Raw genomic sequence first — 25,166 nt, forward strand, 5'->3', positions numbered from 1 at the left:
TTCTGTTCTATGATGGTGAGTATATTGTGACTGGTAACATTTGACAGAGTACTCTTAAATGGTACCTTGCATTAATATACTAGTATATACAATCAAATTATAGCTGTTATTAAGCAAAAATTAATTTTTCTATAAACTGTTGGGACAGTATTCCTTGCAAATAACCTGGTTAGCTCAGCTGGAGCTGACAATAATAGCAAGAAAAAGACCTTTCAAATATCTTTTAATATGGGGAAGTGTGCTCACAGATCCTTTCTTCCATACATGTCATTTCTAGAGGAGAATAAAAGCCCTAAACCATCTGCTTGTTGGCAATGGGCTGTAATGAGCAGTTTTCTCAAGTCTGTGCACATCTGATGTGTTGATGCAACTGCTTGGACAACACGTGCAGCCACTTACCTTGTAAAGCTCCACACGATGATCCCCTCCTCTGGCAAGGGTGATTCATGAAGAGAAGACAAAACAAAACACCAAACAAACAAAAAAAACACGTGAACATTTAAGCTTCCAGAAACAGATTTTTCCAATTGCCTCAGGCTTCCAGTTTAAAACAAACATGTCAAACATAAGAAATACCATAACTGCTTTATCACAGGCTTCAAAGAGACAGCAAGGCTTTGCTGAGCTATGCAGGATACAGTTTTCAAGTCAACTTCTCCCTACAAATCGCTTATCACAGCAGGTAAAGATGAACTTTTCAACCCACTCTTCTATCTGCTTTTTTCAAAGTCAGTAATACAATCCAAAACAGCCTATCCCTCAGGGCTTGGCAGACACTGCACTCCTGCCACCAAGTGCTGCCCCAGCCAGTAACCCCTGCTCTCAAAGGAGTGATTGTCTCAGCAGAACCCACCACATTAACTCAAGCAGCAGTTTTTGGACCTGGATTTTCCCACCTTGCTCCAAGCACAGAGACAGAAAGGACATGTGCAAAAGACTGAGCAGAGAAAACCAGAGTTGAACACTATAAATAAGTCCAGGGGAAGAATCTGCTTTCAAGTGGTTTGTGTTTTCTTGTTTTTTTTTCATAAATTTAAATTTAGACAATAAAATGGAGAGTGAAAATGCCATTAACACGCTTTAAAATATATTCACAACATGATATGGCAAATCCACACTCAAACATTAGACTAGTATTGATGTAAGATTAGATTTACTCCCTCGCTTTTACGAAAACTCTAACACATTCACACTATGACTGGCTGGATCAGTGCAGCATCTAAACCAAAATGCCACTTTTCAGACCTCCCTCTAAGAATGCATGTACCTGCTGGCCAAAAGCTGCCAGCTCCAACTGTACTACAAAATACCTCGTGCAGCCAAATAACTAAGGGTAAAATGCAAGATGTTGCTTGTAATTAATTTTTGAATCACACAAGTTTGAAGAAGAAAATCACTTGCTTGAAAAGTCATCCTTGGCGATCACACATTGGTGCCTTTTCATGCATACCTCTGAGTGCAACAGAGGAATTTTGTCTGAGGGTATTTAAGTAAATGTAACATTTTTACCTCAGCTCCAGACCACTCAGGCAAACCAGAAATCCAAGGCAGTGTCTTTTACTTATGGTTAATGCAGCCTGCATCAATAAAGCAGCGCTTTGACAAGAGACTGAACAGGCAGTGTAGAAAAAGACAGCAATATATATTAAAGCTGAAATGGCAAAGCCAATACATCTCTAGCTTCTTCAAAACACAGAACAAAGTGAAATGGGAAATACGTAATTGATCCATTGCCTGGTACTTTATCTCAGTAGCACTTGGGGGAGCCAAGAAGTAAATCTAATCAATACCCACATAACAGAGATACTGGTCCCAAATTGCCACCATTAAGCTGCAGCTTAACAGTTTCCATTAGTATCATTTGCTAAGCCAAATAAAGGGAAGAAAACAAGCGAAGCAGTATTTGAAAAAATAATGCAACAATTTGATTAAACCTTGTAATATATCAGCACAAGAATACAAGGTCAGTTTCCCAAAACAAATCTGCTCATGCATTTCCTGGCTCACAGTGTGCATCCTCCACACCACCTCCTTGTATCAAAAAAGAATGCTGCACTAAAACAAGAGTTTAAGTGAAAAAGGGCAACATTCCTGCAATGTAAAGTGCAGCGAACCTTCACTAGCAGCACAGTTAAAACAGTTTCTTTGCTTTACATCACGGAACATTTTTGCAATGTTTCTGCTCTTGCAGAGTATCTGTGAACAGGCATCAGCTTCAAAAGAACATGCACTGGCACACAGAACTAAGACAGGGGCTGATACTCTTTTTAAGATGCATATTAAGGAAAAAGACTGTTCTACTAATAAAGTCAAGAACTGTATCATGGAAAAATGTGGCAATAAGAATGTGATTCTGAGAAACATCCGAAAGTTTCAAAAAGTTTCAAACAAAAATCGCTTTTAGGATCTAGCAATAAGTTATATAGAGAACTGACCTACTTTTTTATGTGGTACACATAGTCAACTATAAAATTACAAACTTCAGAAATACTCCCATTCCAAAAAAACATCCTGTATGTATGCAGTAATGAAACAAGACAAGTACATTACCTTCCTCTTTCCTTCTGATTTTCCTTCCTCAGAATGTGTTAACTACTAAAATAAGCTCACAAAAGGAACTGGAAAGTTTATTTAATGTGATGCTTATTTAATGTGATGTAAATCACATACACAGAAACACTAATACAGTCCCATGTCTTGATTCAGAGACCATTACACTGAAAGGAAGCGCTTCTCCCTACCTGATATAGTGTCACAGCCTCCTGGCTTTTAGCAGAGGATACAGGGTAAACTACATCAGATACCTCTGAGAACTGCAATACATTTATTCCTCCGTTCAATACATGGAAAAGCATAATTTATTAATACACACTTTCTTTTTAAAAGACAGGAGAAGTGCCAAGCCACTTTTAGATTTAATTTCGGTTTTAATTGTAGAATCAAAGAATGGCTTAGGTGGGAAGGTACCTTTAAAGGTCTCCTAGTCCAATTCCCCCTAGAGTAAACAGGGACATATCCAAATAAATCAGATTGATCAGAGCCCCATCCAAACTGACCTTGAATGTCTCCAGGGATGAGGCATCTACCACCTCTCTGGGCAACCTTTCCCAGCATTTTACCACCCTCATTGTAAAAAATTTCTCTTACACATTGCCTAAATCTACCCTCTTTTAGTTTAAAACCATTACCTATTGTCCTATTGCTACTGGCTCTACTAAAAAGTTTGTCCCCACCTTTCCTCTCAAGGTGCTAAATCTGTGGCAAGCCAAAAAAACAGCCTAAAACAAAGCCATCACTGTTTGTGCCTCACCTTGTTCCAGCATTGCCATGCAAGTAAAGGATGACAGGATGGCTGGAACCCAAAGCATCTTCAAACCACAACTGGTCCTTCCCTCGGGCATTCTTCCATAAGGCTGCTGGGACTGTGTGCCTGTATACAGAAGGAAAAATTACATTGTTCTGTTGCTACCCAGTGCCTGCCACTTGAATTTTGAGTTTTTCTCAACAATTCATTAACCCAAGACTGCAGACCTCACACACACTCTTCATAAAACTATCATGAATTGATAGAAGGGCAAATTCAAAAGGCAGAGGCGAGGGATATTTCTACATTTTCACCTCCATCACCACTGCATTCAAAACTTGGGGCTCTGCAAGGCAACAAACTTCATAGATATACCCAGAGCACAATTACTGAACTTTGCACTGTTGTGGAGAAAGAATCTCAATTCTTCAGTTTTTATGGCATTTGATTAGTTCAATTAACATATAACACAAACAGGATTCACAGGTAGGTCAGCAGATACTCAGAACAATCTAGGTAATTTGGTTTTGGAAATTCAGTAAGAAGCACATACGACTATCACAAATCCAAGGAAAAATTGGGACTAAGAATCTGACAAGAAAATAATGTATTTTGTTTTCAGTCTTGAAGGTATAACGTTTTAGCTGGAAAAACTGTAATTTACAAAACCCATGAATTTTCTGCTCACAGCTGTTCTTCTGTAGGTAATACAGATGGGTTGCCTGTTAGAAGTAATTCAACACTGGTGGGACAAAAAGAGAGGAATGACAAACCAAAGAGAAGGTAGGCATTTACATTGGATAAATACTCCAGAAGACAAACACTGAAAGCAAGTACATGCCCACAACCATCTTAAATTGTTGAGAAGGGAGTTAGCTTACAACTGCCAGAAGTAACTTAAGTGCTTAGATGGCTTCTTCTTGGAGAAACCAACTCCATTCACCACACTGTCCCCCAGGTATAAAGCTCAGAGGAAAAAAAAACAAAACATAGGGAAAACAATGTAAAAACTCCACTTGCATGATGCATACAGCCAGCAGATACTGAGCTCTTGAGGAGGAAAAAGTCCCCCAGTAACTGTAGGACTCAGCTTCTCCAACTGTTCTGCCTCAAGACTTGTGCAAGCTCATGAACAACACTGGGTAAGTGTATCAGACACAAGAACTTACACAGGCATTAAAGCAAGGCTCCAAACCTATCTCCTAAGTATCAAGGCATATGACATGGACTCTGAATTGCCACCACAAATTGGAAGTTCTGTTTTAATAAAGACACACAGCACACTTGTAAGGGAAACAAAAATTTTAATACTGCAATTTAGACTTTTTGACAGCTTAACAGGTAGAATTTATTTTTTAATTGAGGGTACAAACAACTATTTATCAGCCTACCCTGGAAAGGTTGAACTTCCAGCTTCTAAACATGTCTTCCAGCAAAATTCACTTACAGAGAAGAAACCATCGTTATGTCGAAGGGTATCACTGTCCCATTCAGAAGGTCATATGCTTTCAAGTAAAGAGAAAATCTCTACCACACTAAAGGACACATACAAACTACATATATGTAACTGAAAACTCCAAATCCTACAGATCTAACGTCACTGGCTGTATTAAGGAACAGCACCCTTTCCCCTCCACACATCATACAATGTCTAGAGCTTTTTTCACGTGTTTGCTGCTCTTGCATCTATATTCAAACTGCACACTTTTTTCTTCAAAGCTAGCAGGAATTTTTCTGTGGCTTTGAAATTTCTATCATTAAGATACAATAGAAAGTGATCATGAAAAAGATGCAGAAGCTGGTTTGAGCTGGTGTAATAACCGAGGCAGTACTGAAAGAAGACCTTTTCAGACAGAGAACCAGTCATCTGTGCTGATCCTGGGTAGCAAGGAACCAAAATTAATTGCCCTTGCCTGGGATCAGAAAATCATCTTCGTGAGAACAGAATGAAAAGCAAGCTCTGACACTGTCACTTGTTCTGCTAAGAGAGCAAACTGCATGTTGGGTTCTCTCCCACGCTCCAAACATGACATGTTTTATGCACAAAATATTCTTCCTCGTACTCAATACTTTGATTCTGCTTTCCTATCTTCTTCGACATTTATTTTGCAGAACAAAACACAAACAGCAGTCAAATGACAGAACTCCTTGGGCCTCATTTGATATGGAGGCATGATCTTTGTAGCAATTCTGAATTATTAAGTTTCTTTGAATGCACAGATCGCTCAGTTGTGTTTCATGCATTACTAATCTGAGCTCAGACAAGCTTCAGAGGTTTGCATACTTTTCAACATGAACACGGTCACTTGGGAGAGGAAAACACAAATATCCACAAATCAGAGCAGGCAATGTTTGTCATACCTACAGCAAAAATACTGGGTAAACAACACTAAGAACAAGGAGGACGAAGATGCACAGCACAAAACAAGCTTCCTTACCAGACTCCAATGGTTACATCCTCCTCTGGCTGCAGGTAATAGTTACAGGTATGGTTTAAACCTTGATCCTGTGGTCTTTTCAAGTCAATGAAATACGGGACCCTCACTGAAATACAAAAAAAGGGAAAAAAGCCCCAACAGAATATGAAACATTTTATACCTTCATTTTCTTTAAAAACTGCTTTACCAATGCTCTGGAAAATTGTACAAACTGGTCCACTGTGCTGAGAAGAACTTACTCATTTTGAGTGTAAGGATGAACTGGCTACAGCTGTGACTAAAATATGAACATCAAAGCAAGCAAGGGAAGAAGACACAATCAATCAACACAACAGGGAGCAGGCTAAAATTAAGAAGTGGAGGAAACAAAAGTTTCCAGTGACACACATTTAACTATCTCTGCCCAGTCTGCTTTGTAAATATCCTAGATACAAGACAGTCACTTCTGGGGGGTCAGGGGGGTAAGTTAGATGATTTGGTAAACCCCTTACTGTTTGCATTGTAGTTGTAATGGAAGTTACTGATGGGACAAAAAGCGGATCCCAGAGCTGTAATATGTTTCAGGATGCCATGTGGTTTCAATCTCTATAATACAACAACCTAAAAGAGATACTGCATTGTAGTGGCAGACACCACATTGCTCTTGTCCTGTAAGACAACGCTGTCCTCCTGAGCCTTCGAGAAGGACATGCAGTTCATTAGTCCACACTCCAAAGACTACCAAATAATTGTCATATCTCACAGACACTGCAGCGTTTAAAAGAGATCATACTAAGCCGGAAACCTGATCTCTTCAGGAAGACATCCCTGAAAACAAAATCATTACATCTTAGTTCACCCTTTCAAGTATTTTATGAACCCTAACTTACACAACACACAGTTGTTCACTGCTTGGGATATTCAATGACTCAAATATGAAAAGTATCAGGAAAGTCAAACATCAAACATTTTTAGCATTTAGTTTTCCATTGCTTGGAAAAAATCTCATGGACACTGTGTGATGTGCTAAATGAGAGGATGTGCTCACTCTAAATGCTTCCTTTTCCATTATCAATACCATATGGCCTCTTAAGCAGTCCCTGACACGCCCAATACCAAGAGAGATGCTATAAAGACCTACTGAGAGCATCAAGCAGTTTTAAGGACTATGTTTTCCCAGTGATTCAGGCTTTTCCCACAAACTTGAGCTCCACTTCAACAGAACCAGGAAGTCTGTCTCCTTAGAAGTTAGTGGCATAACAATTAATATACCAAAGTTTTTGTGTTATTGACACACAAAGAAGCAATGAGAATGGTGACAGTCATATCTCATTTCACTTACTCCACCCCCCCCCAAAAAAAAAAAATTACTAAACATTCCAGAAACATGGAAACAAATGCAGACAACAGCTAGTGTTAACCTGACAAATACAGCCCCTTTAAACTACAAATGTATACCTGTGCAAGTCTGCTTGCTTTTATGCAGAAGCATGTGGAAGAGTCCCAGACAAAGCAAGCACACCACCAGAGACCAGTTGGGTCACTGCACTGTCACCACAGAACTTGGTGACCCTCTCACTAGCATGGTGGATCCTCAAAGAGGACGGTAGGTTCTGCAGTTGCGGTCTGGACAGGCACTCAGGTCACTTCTAACAATGCTCTGGCAAAATCATTCAACCTCTCTGTGCCTTGATCTTCCCATGTGCCAAATCTGTTAGGGCTTTCTTGCCAGATTTCATATTACAAAAAGATATGAGCAGGGACACACTAAATGTTAATAATGGGGACTAGGTAAGCATCTACCTCAGAACAAGAGAAAAATATAGTATGGGCAATTTTTATGTGTGGCATTTATCACTGGGATAGTCCACCTATTCTACACACACAGACAAACAGATTGCCATCATAATCATAAAGGTGTACACCACATGAAGATTTAGCACATCAAGAGGTTTGCTAGTGACATATTTTATAGCTATTTGGTACCACTTGCAACACATCACATGACAAAAATCACATCATTTGTTAATCTTATTGATACACTAAATCACTAGTCTGTATTTATAGAAATCTCACTTTTCTGAAGACTTCCATTGGAACCAGCCCAAGATCTTCACCCGTATGCCCGTGCATCTCATAACCTGGAATAAAAGTCTGTCCACAAGAACAAATCCAGACATTGGTTTGGTTGCTAACAGCAGGAGTGCTGCTATCAATTTATCTTTAGCTATCTCAAGAAACAAATGGAAGCACTTTCTCTTGAAACTCTGTGCTACTGCTTTGGAAGCAAATCCCAAACTACACAAAAGGAAGAGAAAAAGATGTCTGAAGAGTAGTAATTTATATTCAAGAAGGTGAAAAACCAGGCAAACCCTACACCACTTCTCTGGAAGAGAAATGTCACTCTCTTGTGGAGAAGTACTCGAACATGCCAATGTTGTGTTATGTTATAAAGCTCTTTGTATTAAGGCAAACAGTTTTTCATGAGCCTACTATCATGAGAAAAATCTGACTGCCATTATATAAGGCAGTAGGAACAATGCTGCAGTGATATTAGTGCAAGTACTAATTCAAGACAGGGTTATGGGAAAACTATTTGGGTCATTTGGAAATGAATAGAAGTAGAAATTTCAGGGAGACATAATGAAGTTCTGCAAGGGCAAAGTAAGATCATCACTGAAAAAGCAAGGTGATGAAAATGGAAGTAACCTGCAATTATTCACATTACCCATCTGTCACTTTTGACAATCAAGGCACAAGAGTTGTGAACACTTCACAGAAACCGCAATCTGAGGTGCTACAAATGCCAATGCCTGGAAAACAATTCACTGGATTTAGTTTCACTTGCTTGCTGTCTATTCATGCAACTCTGCTGAAGCCTTCAGAAAAACACATTTGACATTACCCCATTTTCCTGAAGGAGACCTTTTTGGCTGAAAGTCGAGTTCAGTTCGGTCACCGTATTTATATAAAGACATACTACAAAGACCACTAGTACTAGCAGACCACTAGGATCATGTTTTCCAAATGACAGTTAGAAGAACTTAAAACCTCTGAAAATCCATATGCTTCACAAGCTGTACTCATGGAAGGGGAAAATGAAGGCAGACAAATGAAAGACAGACATTCTTCCCCTTCACCCTTCACCCATGCCAATAAACTGAGTCACTTACCAAAGTTCAGGAAGACCAACTTTGCCTGAATAGCAGGGCAAAGTTTTACTAGAAATGGAATGGCTATGTACACTCCCAGCAACCAGATAATTAACTTCCGCAATCGAAACCACAATCCATGTCGCCTGTGTAAAAGAAAAGGAAAAAAAAAAAAGATCTGAATACAACAGGAATTTTATTAAGCAATTTTCACAAAGATCGGTATGCTTGGCTTATTTGAAAACCTGGTCATTCACTATTTCAATAAAACTAATCTTTCATCAGTTTATGTAGCCTAAATTGCTTGAGAAGCAGAAGTAACCAAACTGTCAGCTGATGGTATGCAGCCTAGAAAAAGGGAACAGAAACTCCCCATGGATTGTGTTTTACAACATTTTGTAGCAAGAGCTTTTTCTGCTGATTTAATAGACCTCAAACCTGTATCACGTGTTTGTCTCCAAAAAGCAGTCTGACTGCACTTCCTGTTTAATTCAGTATCAGCAAGATTTTTTCTGAGTCAGATTTTCACATATTTTGAGGAACTATGTGTAATGAGACTGATAAAATGATCTCAGGTCTCACATGATCTCAGGTACAGACTGGAGTACACACTCCACTTTGTCCCATCAAAAAGGTACATACTTGTCAACACCCTGGAGAGCAAATCTTTCTAAGTTATGAAACATCATGATAATATCTTATCTGCAGATCTTTCTAAGCTATAAAACATTATGAAATTTCCAATCTACAGCATCATTCTCTATGAATCTAGACTGAGTTTGGAACCATATCAGCAAGACCTTTTTTCTACTTTCTCCTAAGTATTCTGAAAGAAAGGTACAAAAAAAACCCTAAACAAACAACACCAACCCCCCATTAAACAAACAAAACAAGAAACAAAAGCAAAACAAAAAGAACACAAAAACAAACCCCCCCAAAAAAAACCAAAAAAACAACCAAAGGATCACACGGCAGCTCCTCAAGAAATTTTTCTGAACATACACTTTATTGCCTCAGAATAATTACCACATACACACTCATATGTGTATATACATATGTATGCACATACACATAAGGTGTATGTAAGTGCACATAAAGTGTATCTGTCTGAATAACATTTCATGGGCAGAAATACTGAGGTTCTCAACTACTGATTCAGTCAAGAAGTAAAATGCATGTAAACCCTTCAGGCAACACAGCTTTCCAGCACAGGAACAGCAGGAATGTTACACACCAGTGAACAACCAGTTCTTGGTATAAGGAACTGCTGGCAGCTGAAATGAGAGATCAATTTTTCCATGAGATATGAAATTATTAATCTTCTGTTTGACAATTTTAGGAGCCAAGCGAATTCACTCTAAACTAGCATTAAGAGGGTTCAACCACTGTCAGCTACTTGAAACTATCAAATAGAGAGTCTGAAGACCTTTTTTTAAGCCTTTCTGCAAAAGATGAGTGTCCAAACAGAACTGGGATGGAACTATTTTCATCATACACAAAAAATCCTCAAGATCCCAACAGCTTTTGTAGCCCTAGGCTAAAGTCAGGTTTCTCAGAAATAATTTTTCAGCACAGTAAAAAATAAGAAAGGAAGTGATTGTGCCCATGTACTCAGCATGGGTGACACCATACCTTGAGTACTGTGTTCAGTGCTGAGCCCCTCACTACAAGAAAGACATTGAGGTGCTGGAGCAAGTTCAAAGAGGGGCAACCAAGCTGGTGGAGTGTTTGGAGAACAAGCCCTGTGAGGAAAGGCTTAGGAAATTGGGAATGTTTAGTTTGGTGAAGAGGAGGCTGAGATGAGATCAAGAGACCTCATTGCTCTCTTCAACTACCTGCAAGGAGATTGTAGGGAGGTGGGTGCTGGCCTCTTCTGTCCACTGAACAATGATTGGACTAGAAGAAACGGCCTGAAGATGCACCGGGAGAGATTTAGACTAGATATGAGGAATAATTTCTTTATTGAGAGAGTAATTAGGCATCAGAATGCGCTGTCCACAGAGGTGGCAGAATGACCATCCCTGGAAGTATTTAAAAGCCATGTAGATGAGGCACTTCAGGACATTCTCTTATTGGTGATACAGATATTGATATACATATTTTATTGTGGGGGGGGGGAATATTGACAGTTGGACATAGTGATCTTAGAGGTCTTTTCCAACTGTGACAATTCTGTGATTCTGTGATAGTCAAATCCCTAAATACACACACAAACCTAACAACTCTGAGAAAAAAAACCCACATAACATCTTGCTTGAACTGACTGCAACTGACCACAGCTCTTTACTCTCCAATTAAAATCAGCTCTCCACAACCACCCCCATGTTAGCACTTACTGCCTATTTCCATTGCTGGAAAGGATTTGTGGGAGAGAAGGGGAGGAGAGATTACTGAAGGGTAGACATGTAGTTATTGAACAATAAGGGTATAATTTAGCTCTCTTCAATGGCAAAAATCTGTTTTTTTGTTACTTTTTTTTTGTTTGTCTCATTCGACTGGTTGCTAATAGTTAACACAACCTTGCAGTTTCCTCTTGCCTCACACTTGAGAGGTGACTCTGCCATCACCACCCTCCCACTGAGAAGGGTAACCCAGGTGAGCAACCAAGCACAACAGGGCTTTCCAGCAAGCTATCCCACCTAGGGCCCAGATCCTGCTGCAGCCAAACAGAGTTCTCATGGGAAACTTCCACATACATATGGATTTCAATTCTACCAAAAACCTCCACTTGTTTAGAAAGGTAACGGAGTCAGGTCTGAAATCCTCCAGGCACAACCAGAGCACATCAAAATACAGGCTCTTCAGATGTCTGGTTTACAAAAGCATATAGCATGACCAAACCATGAGCTGGAATCAGGAAATGCTGAAGACATTGTTCAAGTAACGCTGTTAGAGCTCAGGAATGTTTTTATTTTCTCTTTTTTATTTTTCTCTTTTTTTCTCATCCTTTTCTCTGGTACCCCACACCAAATGCTAATCAGTAATGTGATGTTTAAACGTCATCTCCAGGGAGATGTCTACTTAAAATGCAACCAGGGCAAAGCCTCTACTCATCAACAAACAGCTTCGCTTCTCCTGATAAACCCAAGACAACATGTGAAAATACTGACACTGCAAAATTATAAGTCTTTAGTGAGCACTTGAGATAAATAAAACTGCTCTTGCTCTGCAGGAAAACTATAAATAAAATAGGAAATGCCCTGCACAGGGAGCTCTGGGTGTGCTCAAGCAAAAGCAGCAGCAACATACTTTTCACCCAGAAACTCACATCAGTCTTCGTTGTAAAATAAACTGACTTAGAAAATACACAGCTGCAAACTGATGACAGTGAAGGGTATCATAAGCAGATTATGGGAACGATAAAAGTAGTGTCCAGTAAAACAAACACATCAGCCAAAAGTCACCCCCCCAAAAAAATTTTTTTAAATCTCCACTGACATCACATCTTCTCTCTTCATTCAGCAAAGGCTTGTGCCCAACTTCTAGGTTCCATCCAAGTGCAGGCAAAATCTGAAGTCACTTTTGCTTCACAGAGGTTTCCAAGGTGGATATGAAAAACATATTTACTTCCCAGACACTTGAATATGGAAGAAGAAAGTCAAGTTGACATCAGACTTGGAAAATTTTCCAGGCAATTTACCCTGGATGAAGGTCCTATATTCACTCAGAACAAGCATATTTTGCATGTGGGCAGACAATAAGAGTTGATGAAAAGACACTGATGCTGCTCTCATGACAGCTTCTCCTGAATGTGCCATCTTTACCAACAGTAAGGGAACTGCAGACATGAACATCCTTCATCTCACCATAGGAAACAACCACCAAACTAGCATTTAAGTACTGACACAACAGGGGTTTAAACCCCTGGTCCACAGTCACTGTATCTGCAAAGAGCAGCTGAGACAAACAAAATTCCTATGGGCATCTTTCAAATCACAAGACTTGTGTTTCTCCCTCCTCTCCAACAAACTCCAGAGAGTGTCAAATAACCATATTACTGTGGCATGTTCTGCATACAGCTTCTGATAAAAATCATGTCCCCTGGAGAGCACCTGAATCACTTCTGCAACAGAAGGACACCACAGGAGTTTCCATTAGGAGCCCCTTATCAGCTGTGCTATAAGGGTGAAAAAGGGCAGGTCAAGGGTGAAACAAGAGACTGATATCATCAGGCCTGCAGTCAAGCAAGAACAAAATTTATCAGAAACAAACACACACACACACACACACACACACACTGGGCTTACAGTCCTTAAAAAGATATACAGACACACACATGCAAGGCCCATGGCCTTTGTCATCTAGGACAGGCAATAGTAAAACAAAATGCTCAGGGACATCCCTGTATGAGACTATGTTTGTTTAGTAAATACTGTTTTCTGGCTTGCTTTGGTGTCCTTCAAATCATCAGCTGCTCAAACCACACCTAGCAACCCTTTCCCAGCAGGAATTCAGAGCATGGAACATGGAGAGCCAAAAGCATTTTTATTATTGGTCATGCAAGGTACCTCCCAATTAACAGGTGACTTAAGTGACTTCGAAAGTGCTAGAGCAAGAAATATGTAACACCATAAGAAGAGCACATTACCCTACTTTTCTAATAAAAAACTTTTTTTTTTAGTCTTGCTGGGATGAAGTCAATTTTCTTCATAGTAGCTAGTATAGGCTACATGTTTTAGATTTGTGCTGAAAAAGGTGCAGGTAACACAAGGATATTTTTGTTACTGCTGAGCAGTGCTTACAGAGGGTCTCTCTTACTGCCTCTCACAGTACCCCACCAGCAAGCAGGCTTGGGTGGACAAGAAGCTGGGCAGGGACACAGCCAGGACAGCTGACCCTGACTGACCAAAGGGATATTCCATAGCATTTGATGTCATGCTCAGCATATAAAGCTGAGGGAAGAAGGAAGGGAAGGTTGCACTAGTGACAGGCTTCATCCTCCCAAGTAACCACTAGGTGTGATGGAGCCTGTCTTTCCTGGAAATGGTTGAACACCTGCCTGCTGATAGGAAGTTGTGAATGAATTCCTTATTTTGCTTACCTTGTTCATACAACTTTTGTTTAACCTATTAAACTGTCTTTATCTCAAGCCATGAGTTTTATCACTTTTACCAAAACCAGTGCATGGATGAAGACATAGGCAAAAAACTGAGGGTCAGAGGGAATTCAAAGGATTGTAACTAATTCGAGTAAATAGTCGTACCCAAAATGACATATTCTACAACCTGGAAACTGCAACTGAGACAAAGTCAGGCACCCAGCAGTCTCACACACACACACACACACAGGCCAGCCCACACATCATGTCACTAGCAAGCCTTCCAGCCTTCCTTGCTAGCCTTTCTTTAAAGCAAAAGGCAGTTTCCAGCCCAAGAAGACTCTGGAAGAGCTTCATTTTCCCTTCCTACAGGAATGTCTGGATAGTAGTACTGCACAGGGCTCTTCCTTCTTACAGGTCCTGAAGGGTGAAAGGGTCACCCAATCTCCCTATCTTTCTCCTCCCTCCACACAGGCTATCTGAGCCACCCAAGCTGATTAATATTTTATTTTACTTGTTCCCTGCCAGAAAAAAAAATAAAAAGGAAAAAAACAACAAACTATAAACCTTCCAACTGTGTGAAAACCCATTCAGACAGAGCATCTTAGGTCCCTAAACGGGAGGTCACAGGCAGGGGAGGTGTATTCTTCTCCTCTGGTTTGCTGCAAAACGTGCCTTACCTGCAGCCAAATGCACACTGCAAAGATGCTCATGTCAAAGGGTTTGTCCCCTCCTGGCTTCTGTTCACAGTGAACGAAGCTGTATTGGCAAATAGCTAACCACATGATTCTTTTCTTTGGAGCCCAGCTATGCAGAAATCTCTTCAATGAAAAAGTCTGCAATCAGGCCTTATTTCTGCTTCATGGTACAGGTAGCAGGGAGATGAAATTAGAGAAAATTCATCCAATCTCAAAAAGGGATCTTTCTGCAAATTCGTGAAAGCCGGTGGGAACACAGCAGTACCTGCCAGAACTCTTAGAATCAGAGCAACTGTTTCCTCCCCTTTGGCATTAGGATCCCTTTTAACAGGATCAGCTCACTGCAAAGCAATTCAAAAGGAAAAAACACAGGCCCCAAACTCATCTTGGAATCCTAGGGATTTAGCAGTTACCTAAAAACAATCATAAACCACGGTTCTCAAAACAAGACACAAGTGTAAAGGCATTACTATTTAATTTGTTTAAACGTGCTTGTTTCATAAAACAGCTCCCCAAAATCACTGACATAAAACTGCATGGATATCTGCAGACTTACACTTCAAACCAATTCCTAAAAGTCTTTGCTCTTGGAAAGATCTGGAAAAAAAGAAGAAAATCATGTCTACCAGATTCTCTTAGCATCTCCTACAAAGAGTTCCATAAAATAGCAAACCTTTGCTTTTACTGAACAAATATTCTAGTCCCTTTCCCAAAAACTGAAGTGCAGAATAGCATCATCACTTCAGCAACTCTTCAAAAGAATGAAGATAGTAGATTGTAAAGAGCCATGCAGAGCATGTTTTTGCAAGGGCAAAGGACTTAATGATTTTGCAAGCAACCAGCAGCAGAATAAATTGTTACTGACATGTCACTGACACACACCATGTCTGTGAAGGACACGGTTTACTTTTTGATGTTGCAATAGACAATCTGATCTTTCAGCTACAGGGATGAGACAAAAGGCTGGGCATCTGTGTGTTCTTTGACAGCTACTGTATTTCATGTATGTATCCATCTGCACACAAAAGCAAGCATTAACAGCAAGAACTGTTAGATCTGTTACTTGGAAATATCAGTGAATTAATACAAAGTAAATTTCCATTCTGTATCATCACAGGTACAGAAGATGCAACAGCCTAATTCATACTTGATCCTCTGGCTTTCATCACTGTAGCATCTAAAATGTTCTTCAAGTTAAGCATGCAAAATCAGATGCTTATAACACATTTCAGTCATGTCATAGATACCTGAACAGTGAAGAGGTTATAAGAGATACCCAGAAGTCACCCATTCCATTGCCCCACCCTACAAAGGACAACACCTGAAACAGCTGTCAGCTTAATTCCTCCCACTGACTGCTGGCAAAGTGCAACAGCCCACACTTCATGAACGTCTGACAGTGCAGAGATGGGGCACATGGAATAAAGTTCACCAGGTTCACACAGGTTAGACCAGATGACTTGCCACTGAACAGTGTTTTTTTCCTAGGAAAAGGGTACCAATGTACTGCAAAAGCTGAGTAAAGATCTACACAGTAGGTAAAGATAGAAAAAACTACCCAGATCTCAAAATCCAGCTAAGCTACTAAATAGTCCTATTTACACCAATGAAAAAGTAGGAGGGGTGGGGGCAATTAAAATACTAAGTACACCTTCTTAAATAAAAAGCTAGGATGGAGAATGGCATTCAAGTCTTCACTGGCAGAGATCCAGTCCAGGAAAACCTACTCCACCCCACAGTTCCCACCAGCCTACGTAGTTTCTACCCAGAAGTGAAGAAGTTGTGATGTTCTTTTCAAAGACATGTATAACAGGAAAAATGGGCTTTTTCAGCAGCAGAAAGGCAACTAATTTAAACCTACCAGTTTTCATAAAAAAAGAAAATAAAACAAACCTAAAACCCCCACAAAAAAGAAAGACAAGCTGAGGTTTTTTGAGAATTTTTTTTCAAACATGCAGGCTCCACCTTCAGGTCCCTCAGAGTATATGACAGCTTATTTCTTTAAACAGATACACCACCATCAGTGTTGGAAAGTGAAGGTGTCCAAACAAAAGCTCAATATTGTCACGAAAATGTCAGTAGACCCTTAAAACCTTTTGAGTTAGCATTTGGCAGGAAATTCAAACTATTCTAACCATAGAAAAACTACTGCCAACTACTGAAATGTGTTTTTTCTTTGCTGCTATTGTAGCAACAAATGCTTTCATGCTTTTTTCTTTTTTTCTGAATACTATGCTTCATTTCTAAAGCACAGCAGAAAGCTTTCATAAGCACTAGCTTATTTCTCTGTTCATAGCACTATCACAGAAAGACAGAGAAAGCTGCATGCACAGCTCCAGAAAAGTGCTGCATGTCAGCAAACAGAATCTGAATATTTTGTCTATATGCTAACCAGCACTTTCAGCATCCCACCTCTTATTTTCATTAACAATGTCCCATGTAACATCAATCAAATGCCTACTGATGCTGCCTTCCATGAGGCCTCCTGAATTTCTATCATCTTTAAAATCCTACAACACCTTTCAGTCAGACTCTACATGGGTAAACTATGCAGTTCATCCCACTTTCCATTCACTTCCACACCTATGCGGCCTGAAGTTTGTGAATGTTAATGTGTCCACAAAAGAAAATCAGCCACAGGAAAGACCTGAACCTGTATCCACATCACTGCAGATACATGCAAACACATAAAATTAGCTTTTCAAAGTGATCACTTTGTAGAGATGCTTTAGCAGTTATGGTAGAAAAGCCTGTCTAAAGAATGAGCCTCCAAGATCTTTTCTTTTGGCAGTGGCATCATCTTACAGAGACTGTATAACTGTCACCTTAGGCACATTTACAGTTCTAAGGCTTGGACAACAGGCCCAAACCAGAGATGACCTATAGATTAATCCTGTCCTTATATAGTAGTGTTGAGGTGTGGACAACAGGCCCAGGCTAGGGTTGCCTTGTAAGGAAATAGCAAAATAATAATTGAGCTTGTGTCCTTGTATACAAAATATAATTGACATTGTATACTTGTATTTATCATTAAAAGCATAATTTATCAAAAACAAATAACTTGCTGCTTCAAAAGAGAGGATGCTAGAGAAAACCCTGCCAACCACACCGTGGACTCTGGCCCAGTCCTGGTCATGCTTGGTCAGGAGATGAACTGCATAGTGTAATATGCAAAGTCATCCTGACTTCCAGGTTGTTTAACATACAAGGCTATACCCCCTTGCAGTGAGACTTTGGATGCTTCACCTACAGATGGGTGCACCGTGTAGGATTTTCCCACTTGCTGGAAAGGGCTCTCCAAGTCCTCGCTGCAACCGGGGCTCCCCAAGCAACTGTGGGTCTGGATGATGCAAACACATGCACGGGGTGATGTCTCTCTCAATCACTATCCTTTTTCTTATGCAGTAAAGATTTGATACATTACCCTGTATATTTTCTGTCTGGTTTAGGTACTTCGTTCTGTATTTTTCTTATTTACTTGTATTATTCAGTTATCACCAGTAAAACACGTCTATTCTTTGCACTCTGGTGTCCAAGTTTCATTACCATCCTCAACCGGCAAAACAACATTCCTTCTCAGCAATGTCCTTTCCCTCCCTTCATTACAAACTGTCTATTCCCTAACTCTTCCCTGAGGCTTCCTTAGCCATTTCCACTCCAAAATAAGCAGCTGCCTGTGGGGCATCAGTTTTTGGCTGGGGTAAAAGGTTCATGCAGTTTTGTTCCAACTATCTGAATGCCACTGAGTTTTGAAATTTCAAGCTCTCAAACTCCCCCAGTCTACCACTTTATTATCTGGCTCCTCTCTCACAGCCCAGACTCTCACTTAGACTGTTTCTCTGCCTCCTTCTGATCAATATGAAGTGATGAAACACTATCTTGAGACAATAAAGAACAAGAAGGAAGTCTTTTAGCCATTTACAAGAACTCAGGTCTGTCCCTCCAAGAAATACAACTGCAAAGTAAAGGAAAGCACCTCAATGAACTGGGTTTTTCAGAAAGGGCCAGCAAGTTCCAGCTATTGAGACCTTAATAACCATATTTCAGTCTGTGAAATAGTGAAAGATCTTAGGTAGGACCTGTAAGAATCAAGACCATAGCAAGAGGGGGAAATGAAGACACTGTTGATCAGGCAGTCAACAGCAATGAAATGCATGAGATGCTCATAAAGGGACTCAGAGTTCAGTAGGGAAAAAATTATTTCCATAAAGTGGGGGAAAGGCAAGTTAGTATACAATGTTAATGAACAGAAATGATGGAGCAACCTGCAGGTGATGTATGGCTCTTTGGCAATGAAATATGCTTCCAAAAAGCAAAGCAAATAAAGCAAGGTAGGGAAAGGCTCACACAAGCATTTACACACCCTATTTATACACCCCACAGGGACATGGGAGCTACACCTAACTTCTTCCCTTCAAGCACCCTGTCCCTTCCCAATGCCTGTGCCTTAGGCTCTCCTCTTCACAATCACCATCTGAGCTGACCACCCCTGAAAGGCAGTAACAACAATGCGTGTCTAATTAAACCACTGTCCTCTGAAGGACAAAAGTTTGGAACATTAGTCCTAATAACTTACATTCTAATTGTGTGAAATCTACATATGTATCACAACCTAGGGCTCAAGAACAAGTTGAACATCCACCAATATAGCACCAATTTCTTTAAAACATACAATGATAGCATAGCTTCAGCAACAGCTATGTTACTTCTCAATTGTTATCTAAAAAGGTATTATTGTTACTGCAAATTTTGCGTGACCAGATGAACCTGAAAGCTGTGCTTGAAGAAGAAAACATCAGATGCTTCTGTTATTTTAAGCACGTAGCAAACAATGAATAATTATACCCTAGGCAACTGAATAACTTGACTTTGGGGACAGAAAAGCAGGCTTGGGAATTAGGGTTTTAAGGTTGTTGACTTGCCTTGAATGCATCTTCTGCAACACTTTGCTTGTGACAGAACCTTTCAAGTATGAACCATTTGTTTAAATTCTAAGAATCTGCCTTCTCCAAAGCTCCCTAGTAATCCTGCTGACACTAATCAAATCCGAAGTCACCCACATTAGATTTTAGTCAAGCTTGGCATTGAGATACTAGTGTGGTGCAAGTACACTCCGTCCACAGTGTTTACTGAATTCTCAAGTTTTCCACTCATTTCACAGCTGACAGCTGGTTTATATTAAAAGCACAGCCCTCTCACTAGTCCATGAGCTGTGCAACACAAAGCTGCCTGCAAGTGAAAGAGGAAAAAAACAGAACAGAAACACATAAAGACAGAAACAGGAGCCCAAGTGCAAAACAGGATCTTGAGACCAGTCAAGCTGGATTTTTACTGAAGCATTTCTCAATGCACAGCATTCTCTTCAACTGAAGCTCATTTTCCTCTACCACACTCTCTTTCACAAGCAGAAATATTGGGGTTCACAAGCAAATATTCAAAACCAGAACCAATTTAGACATGTAATACTCCACCCTAGCTCCTAACTGCTGTTGTACATAAAGCCACTTGCCATAGCGGAAAAAGCATTCAGTATGGCCAAGCCAGTTCCCCTACCACCACCTAAAACTTGTTAACATCCTGTAAATCTGCCAGACTTGCATGTGTGTATTACCCTTGCAATAACAACAGGCATCCACAGATTCAAACTTTGCTCCTATACATACACATGTATAAACAGGTCCATATTTCCAAGCTGCACAACTTTGCAAACAGAACCTTGTTTTCACATAATAGTTCTTGTGAGACAGCCACCACCCACACAGCTTGAGAATTACCACTACTGACAAGCTCTGTAGCTCTGGCCCTCCTTTACCTGAGTAAAAGTCTCATTTGTGTACATTTGTGTACATTTTTAATGCATGAAGATATTAATCTTGTATTTATCTAACTTTGAGAGCTCTGCTTTTGCTGGAAGAGATCAGAAGCCACTTCTCCTTGGAAGCCTGAAGAAAAAAAATGCTTTTGTGTTAGGAGTGATACTGGCATCTTTTAGATGCAGAACACATCATTAGTAATACAGTTTGATTACAATGAACCAACAGTTCCCTGCTAGAAGCATACAAGCAAACAAGAACATTAAGCAATGCCAAAACATTACATATGCTGACCGTCAGCTGAGCACAGTTAGATTTAGCTGGCAGTCAGAGTGCCCTCTGTAATTGTGACCTGTTTAAAAAAGGGAGGCTTAACAAACGGTGCATATCCATAAACCAACAGTCACAGAACAGTTGTGTGAACAGATACAGAATCACTGTAAGCCTCTGAGATACTTTGAAGAGGAGGCTATTTTGCATACAGCCAGGAAGATTAATCTGTTCTGCTTTCATCTTTGCAACATTCACATGTCACTCCTACTAAAACACAAGAGGGAGGTAATCTAAGAACACCATTATCTCTTGCTGAGCATGATATGAGAGAAAAATTCTGGGCTTAGAAGGTGTTAGAATATAGAGAAATTCTATATTGTTACCTGTACTTAAAGACATTCAGTATCTATTCAGATATGGCAATTTACTGGAAAATAAGTAAAACTGGCCAGCCTAGCAGGGGAAGGATTTTTTTTATTTAAAATAGACACCACAAAGATTGAACTACTTCCACTAATCAATCTTATTTGCTTTCCACTGGAAGTTTTGCTTCAGCTGTTTGCTAAATTCAGAACACAACTGTCTGTGCCTGGGGTTTTTCTGTTGCTTTTGTGATTTCTAAGATTTTCTTTCTCTGGTTTGACAGATTGTTTCAAACAAGGAGAGGGCAGCTGTGGGACTTACCTCAAATATCTCAAGTGTTTGTGTTTTAAAAGTTAACTTTCTAGTCTAGCAATCTTTTTTTCATTGCTCTACCACTCTTGAATTACTATTGTTAACATAAAACTGTGTTAAACAAACACTCCTGATTCCAAAAGTAAACACAGACAACCCTCCTTGTTAGCTCAGTTCAATAATAAATGATCAAGGCACTTAGCAGAGTCTACAACTAGGAGAATTCTGCTTGCAAATTTACCTTGTGTTCAATAAGGAAGACGCAGATTTCTGAAGCTCAGTATTGTACTGTTTTATCAACAATTACTGCTTTGAAAAAAGAGGTGTGTCCCAGCAAGCCAAAAGTGCAAAGCCTTTATCACTGGACAGCCTTACTCCTGGACAGGCAATACTTGTGCCATCCCTGTACAAAAGGACACATCACAGCTTGTAGAGGCGTCTACTGGAGCAACTTGTTAAAACTTTTGCACACTTCTCCACCATTCTTTCTGTCTTAGGGACAGCTACATTTAACCTGTGTTCTGGTGACTTTTTCACTATTTCACCAGCTGCCTGCCCCACACTGTCAACTGCCCTACTCATCAGCCCTCATCAATCCTCTCTTCCTCCCAGTTTTACCAACAGTAATTTTCTTATTGTTGGGATGGTTGATATAAAAAGTTATGCACCCTAGAGCTCAAGCATCAATCCCAAGGTAAATCCCCAGTTGTTCCTGTCTCCACTGAGCCAGTTTTCAACACAGGTAACATGCTCTACATTAGCAAACCCTTTTAGTGAAATAAGCTACAGTACTAAGTCAAATGCTTTGGAGAAACAACTCTCCTACTGATGCTTTCATCAGCCTGCAGTGATCTTGACAAACCTGTCACATTTTACACTTAAACCTCTTTTCCACAGGGCAGATGTACTTTCATTAGTGTATATATATATACCTGCTAAATCTTCTTCCACTGAATTGCAAATTATCTCTTACCATTACAACAGTACAAGCTCCATCTCAGGCTAATGGCTCCTAGGTCTCCTGTTGCCTTTTAATACACCAGAAAGACTTTCTTTTAATCTTTTTGTGGTACTGATTCAGTCACAGCTACATTAACATAGCATTCTCACATTACAACCTTACAGAATCTCCCCTGCTTACAATCACTCTTTCTTGATGTCAGAAGCTGTCTGCTACTGTAACACCAACAACCCAGCACTTACAGTGCAGCTCCCCATGGAGTTTCCAAATCCCAGAGTTTTGCAGGGGAATTCTTGTAAAAGCTGATTTGTTAATTTCACATCCTTGTATGATTATCAAAATAAGCTGAACTGCCCTTCAAGCTTGGAAGGATAAAGAAACTTAGGTGCAGCCTCCTAAGAGAATATCACAATGACTTCGCAAGGACACTGGACTCAGCATGCACTACTTCTGCAGAAGTCCTGCTTGGGTATGCCAGGCCTCTTGCACATACCACAGCAGTGGATCCTGGAGAGGAAATAATGCTACCAGAGTTAGTTTTCATGAAAACAACACAACACTGTTTTCAAAAAAAAAAAAAAAAAAAAAAAAAAAAAAAAAAAAAAAAAAAAAAAGCATATATATTGAATCCTGGAGAAAAATCTACAGACTTGCTGTGTTGACCTGAGACTGTATTTGCAGAGAACTAGGTTGCTGGCTGAGAATCTACTTGCCATTTATAGCACAAAAGCAAGTCATCCTCAAAAATTAGCTTGTCATAAGTAGACCACTGATCACTGATTCACTGCCTAAACAAAAACAGACTGGAAATAGACATGGGGATACCAGAGGAAACATACCGGAGGACAAAAGGTTATCTGAAGGGAAAAGCAGGTAAAGTAACCTAGGACTTGTGCTGGTGTTAGAAGTTCAGTTTAGCTGGTCATCCTATAATGCAGCATCACAACCTGGGTTGCAATGCAGCCCATGATTATACTCACTGGTATGCCCAAAGGAAGCCAGTGGAGAAGAAAAGAGTGTGACAACACTGAGAAGACCTCATTCCAGAGGTGATCAAAAAGTTCTCTGGGTCCCAGGAGTTAGCCAGAACCACTCATATATTGGGAACTTCAGATACCCTGAAAGAAGCACAGGTCTGCAGTTCCTATCTCCAAAGCAGAAAATTATTTCACAAGAATTACGAAGTAGTAGCAATTAATAACACTGCAGTAATTACTAATTCAGGCATAAGCCATCAAAGCAGATCAACTGAACCCAGAGGCACACATGGTGTATGACACCACAATGAAACAGGGAGCTTAAGGAGATTAAGGGAAAAGTCAGTCATAACTAGAGGGCAAACTGTCTTCAGTCTGATGCAAGCCTGCTCAAACAGAGTTCTCCATCAGAAACATGGGGAGTTGAGAATTTTTCATAGACTATGAGGCTGTACGTTGACATAAAACATAGCAGATGCAGCAGAAAAATGCTGTGGTCTACTACCAAAAAACCAAAGAGACTCATGGGAAAGTTGGATCCCCATAAAGACATTTTAGACCATACAGACAGGCCTGCAGGAGGATGCTAAGAGCCTCGAGGGATGCCACAGAGTGTAAACCACACCTATTTAATACAAAAAAACCCCAAGCTCTGTGATGAACATGGTGAAAGAAGATAGGCTTTAACAGCAACACACTGAGGCACCAAACTTTCAGCTACACATCAACATGACAGCTGCACACATCAATCAGTTCTAAAAAAAAAAAAAAAAAACCCAGCTTAAAAAACCAACCAAACTAATAAAACTAATAACTCCCCACATTTCAGGGAGTCTTGCTATTTTTGCGGAATTAATTATATGGCTTTGAAAAAGAGGGAGGAGAAGATGAGCGCAAAGAGGGAGGAGAAGATGAGCGCAAAGAGGGAGGAGAAGATGAGCGCAAAGAGAATTATAATGGCTGCAAAATGTGAACAAATTGGAAAGACGATGCAAAGACCAAACACTTAATGGTCCAAACTGCATAACTTGGGAGCAATTCAGAGGTACTCACTTAGCCACAAGCTGCCAAAGTGCCTAACAATGCATGAGACAAAGCAGGATTTAGATACAACCACTGAGTTCCCATTCATTAAAAAAAAGAGAGAGACCTATGTATGGGAGTAATCACACCATCCCATTTTTGACACATCTGAGCAAAACACTATTGTGCATCTTCAAGAAAACTGTAACAGAACAACAAAAACCGCACAATCAAAAAAAAAAAAAACAAACAACCCCCAAGCCCCCAAACACCACAACAAACAACACACAGCGCAAGCTGCTTTTACACATTTTATACAAATGAGGAACTGTGTTTCAGCCTATTCCTCAGTGGAAGAAAGCACAGGCAAGTGCAGTGATATCTTTAAACTGGAAGAGGGTTGATTTAGGTTAGACAATAGGAAGGAATTCTTCACTTTGAGGGTGGTGAGACACTTGCACAGACTGCCCAAGGAGGTTGTGGATGCCCGCTCCCTGAAAGTGTTCAAGGCCAGGTTGGATGGAGCTTTGAGCAACCTGGTGTGGTGGGAGGTGTCCCTGCCCATGGCAGGGAGAGTCAACTAGATGATCAAACCATTCTGTGATAAGAGACTGGAAAACATTTCACAGCTCTTCTGTGATCTTTGCTGAAGAACTATCAACAACAACTTAAATAGTAGAAGCTACCAAGTAGAAAGGTGGAGATAGAGAAAAAGTTGCATGATTGATGAAATGTCACTATACAAGCAGCACCTCTGCTCCCTGAAGAGCACGAACATGTAACTGGTTTAACCTGAATACAGCAAATAAGAGATAAAATATCACAAAACTCACTT

The 25,166-nt window shown here is 40.1% G+C and overlaps 1 protein-coding gene across 1 annotated transcript in view; it reads right to left on the reverse strand.

The window, feature by feature from the left end:
• ABHD12 (abhydrolase domain containing 12, lysophospholipase) overlaps window positions 1-25,166 on the reverse strand; it is a 44,556-nt gene that overhangs the window by 14,193 nt on the left and 5,197 nt on the right. The window contains exons 2-5 of the mRNA XM_071739958.1: window positions 8,895-9,019; window positions 5,743-5,848; window positions 3,311-3,430; window positions 400-430 (exon numbers count right to left, since the gene is read on the reverse strand). Coding sequence (XP_071596059.1) covers window positions 400-430; window positions 3,311-3,430; window positions 5,743-5,848; window positions 8,895-9,019 — 382 coding nt within the window. The remainder of the gene's footprint in view (window positions 1-399; window positions 431-3,310; window positions 3,431-5,742; window positions 5,849-8,894; window positions 9,020-25,166) is intronic.

This window comes from Heliangelus exortis, chromosome 3 (genome assembly GCF_036169615.1).
Source record: "Heliangelus exortis chromosome 3, bHelExo1.hap1, whole genome shotgun sequence".
Classification (NCBI taxonomy): Eukaryota; Metazoa; Chordata; class Aves; order Apodiformes; family Trochilidae; genus Heliangelus; species Heliangelus exortis.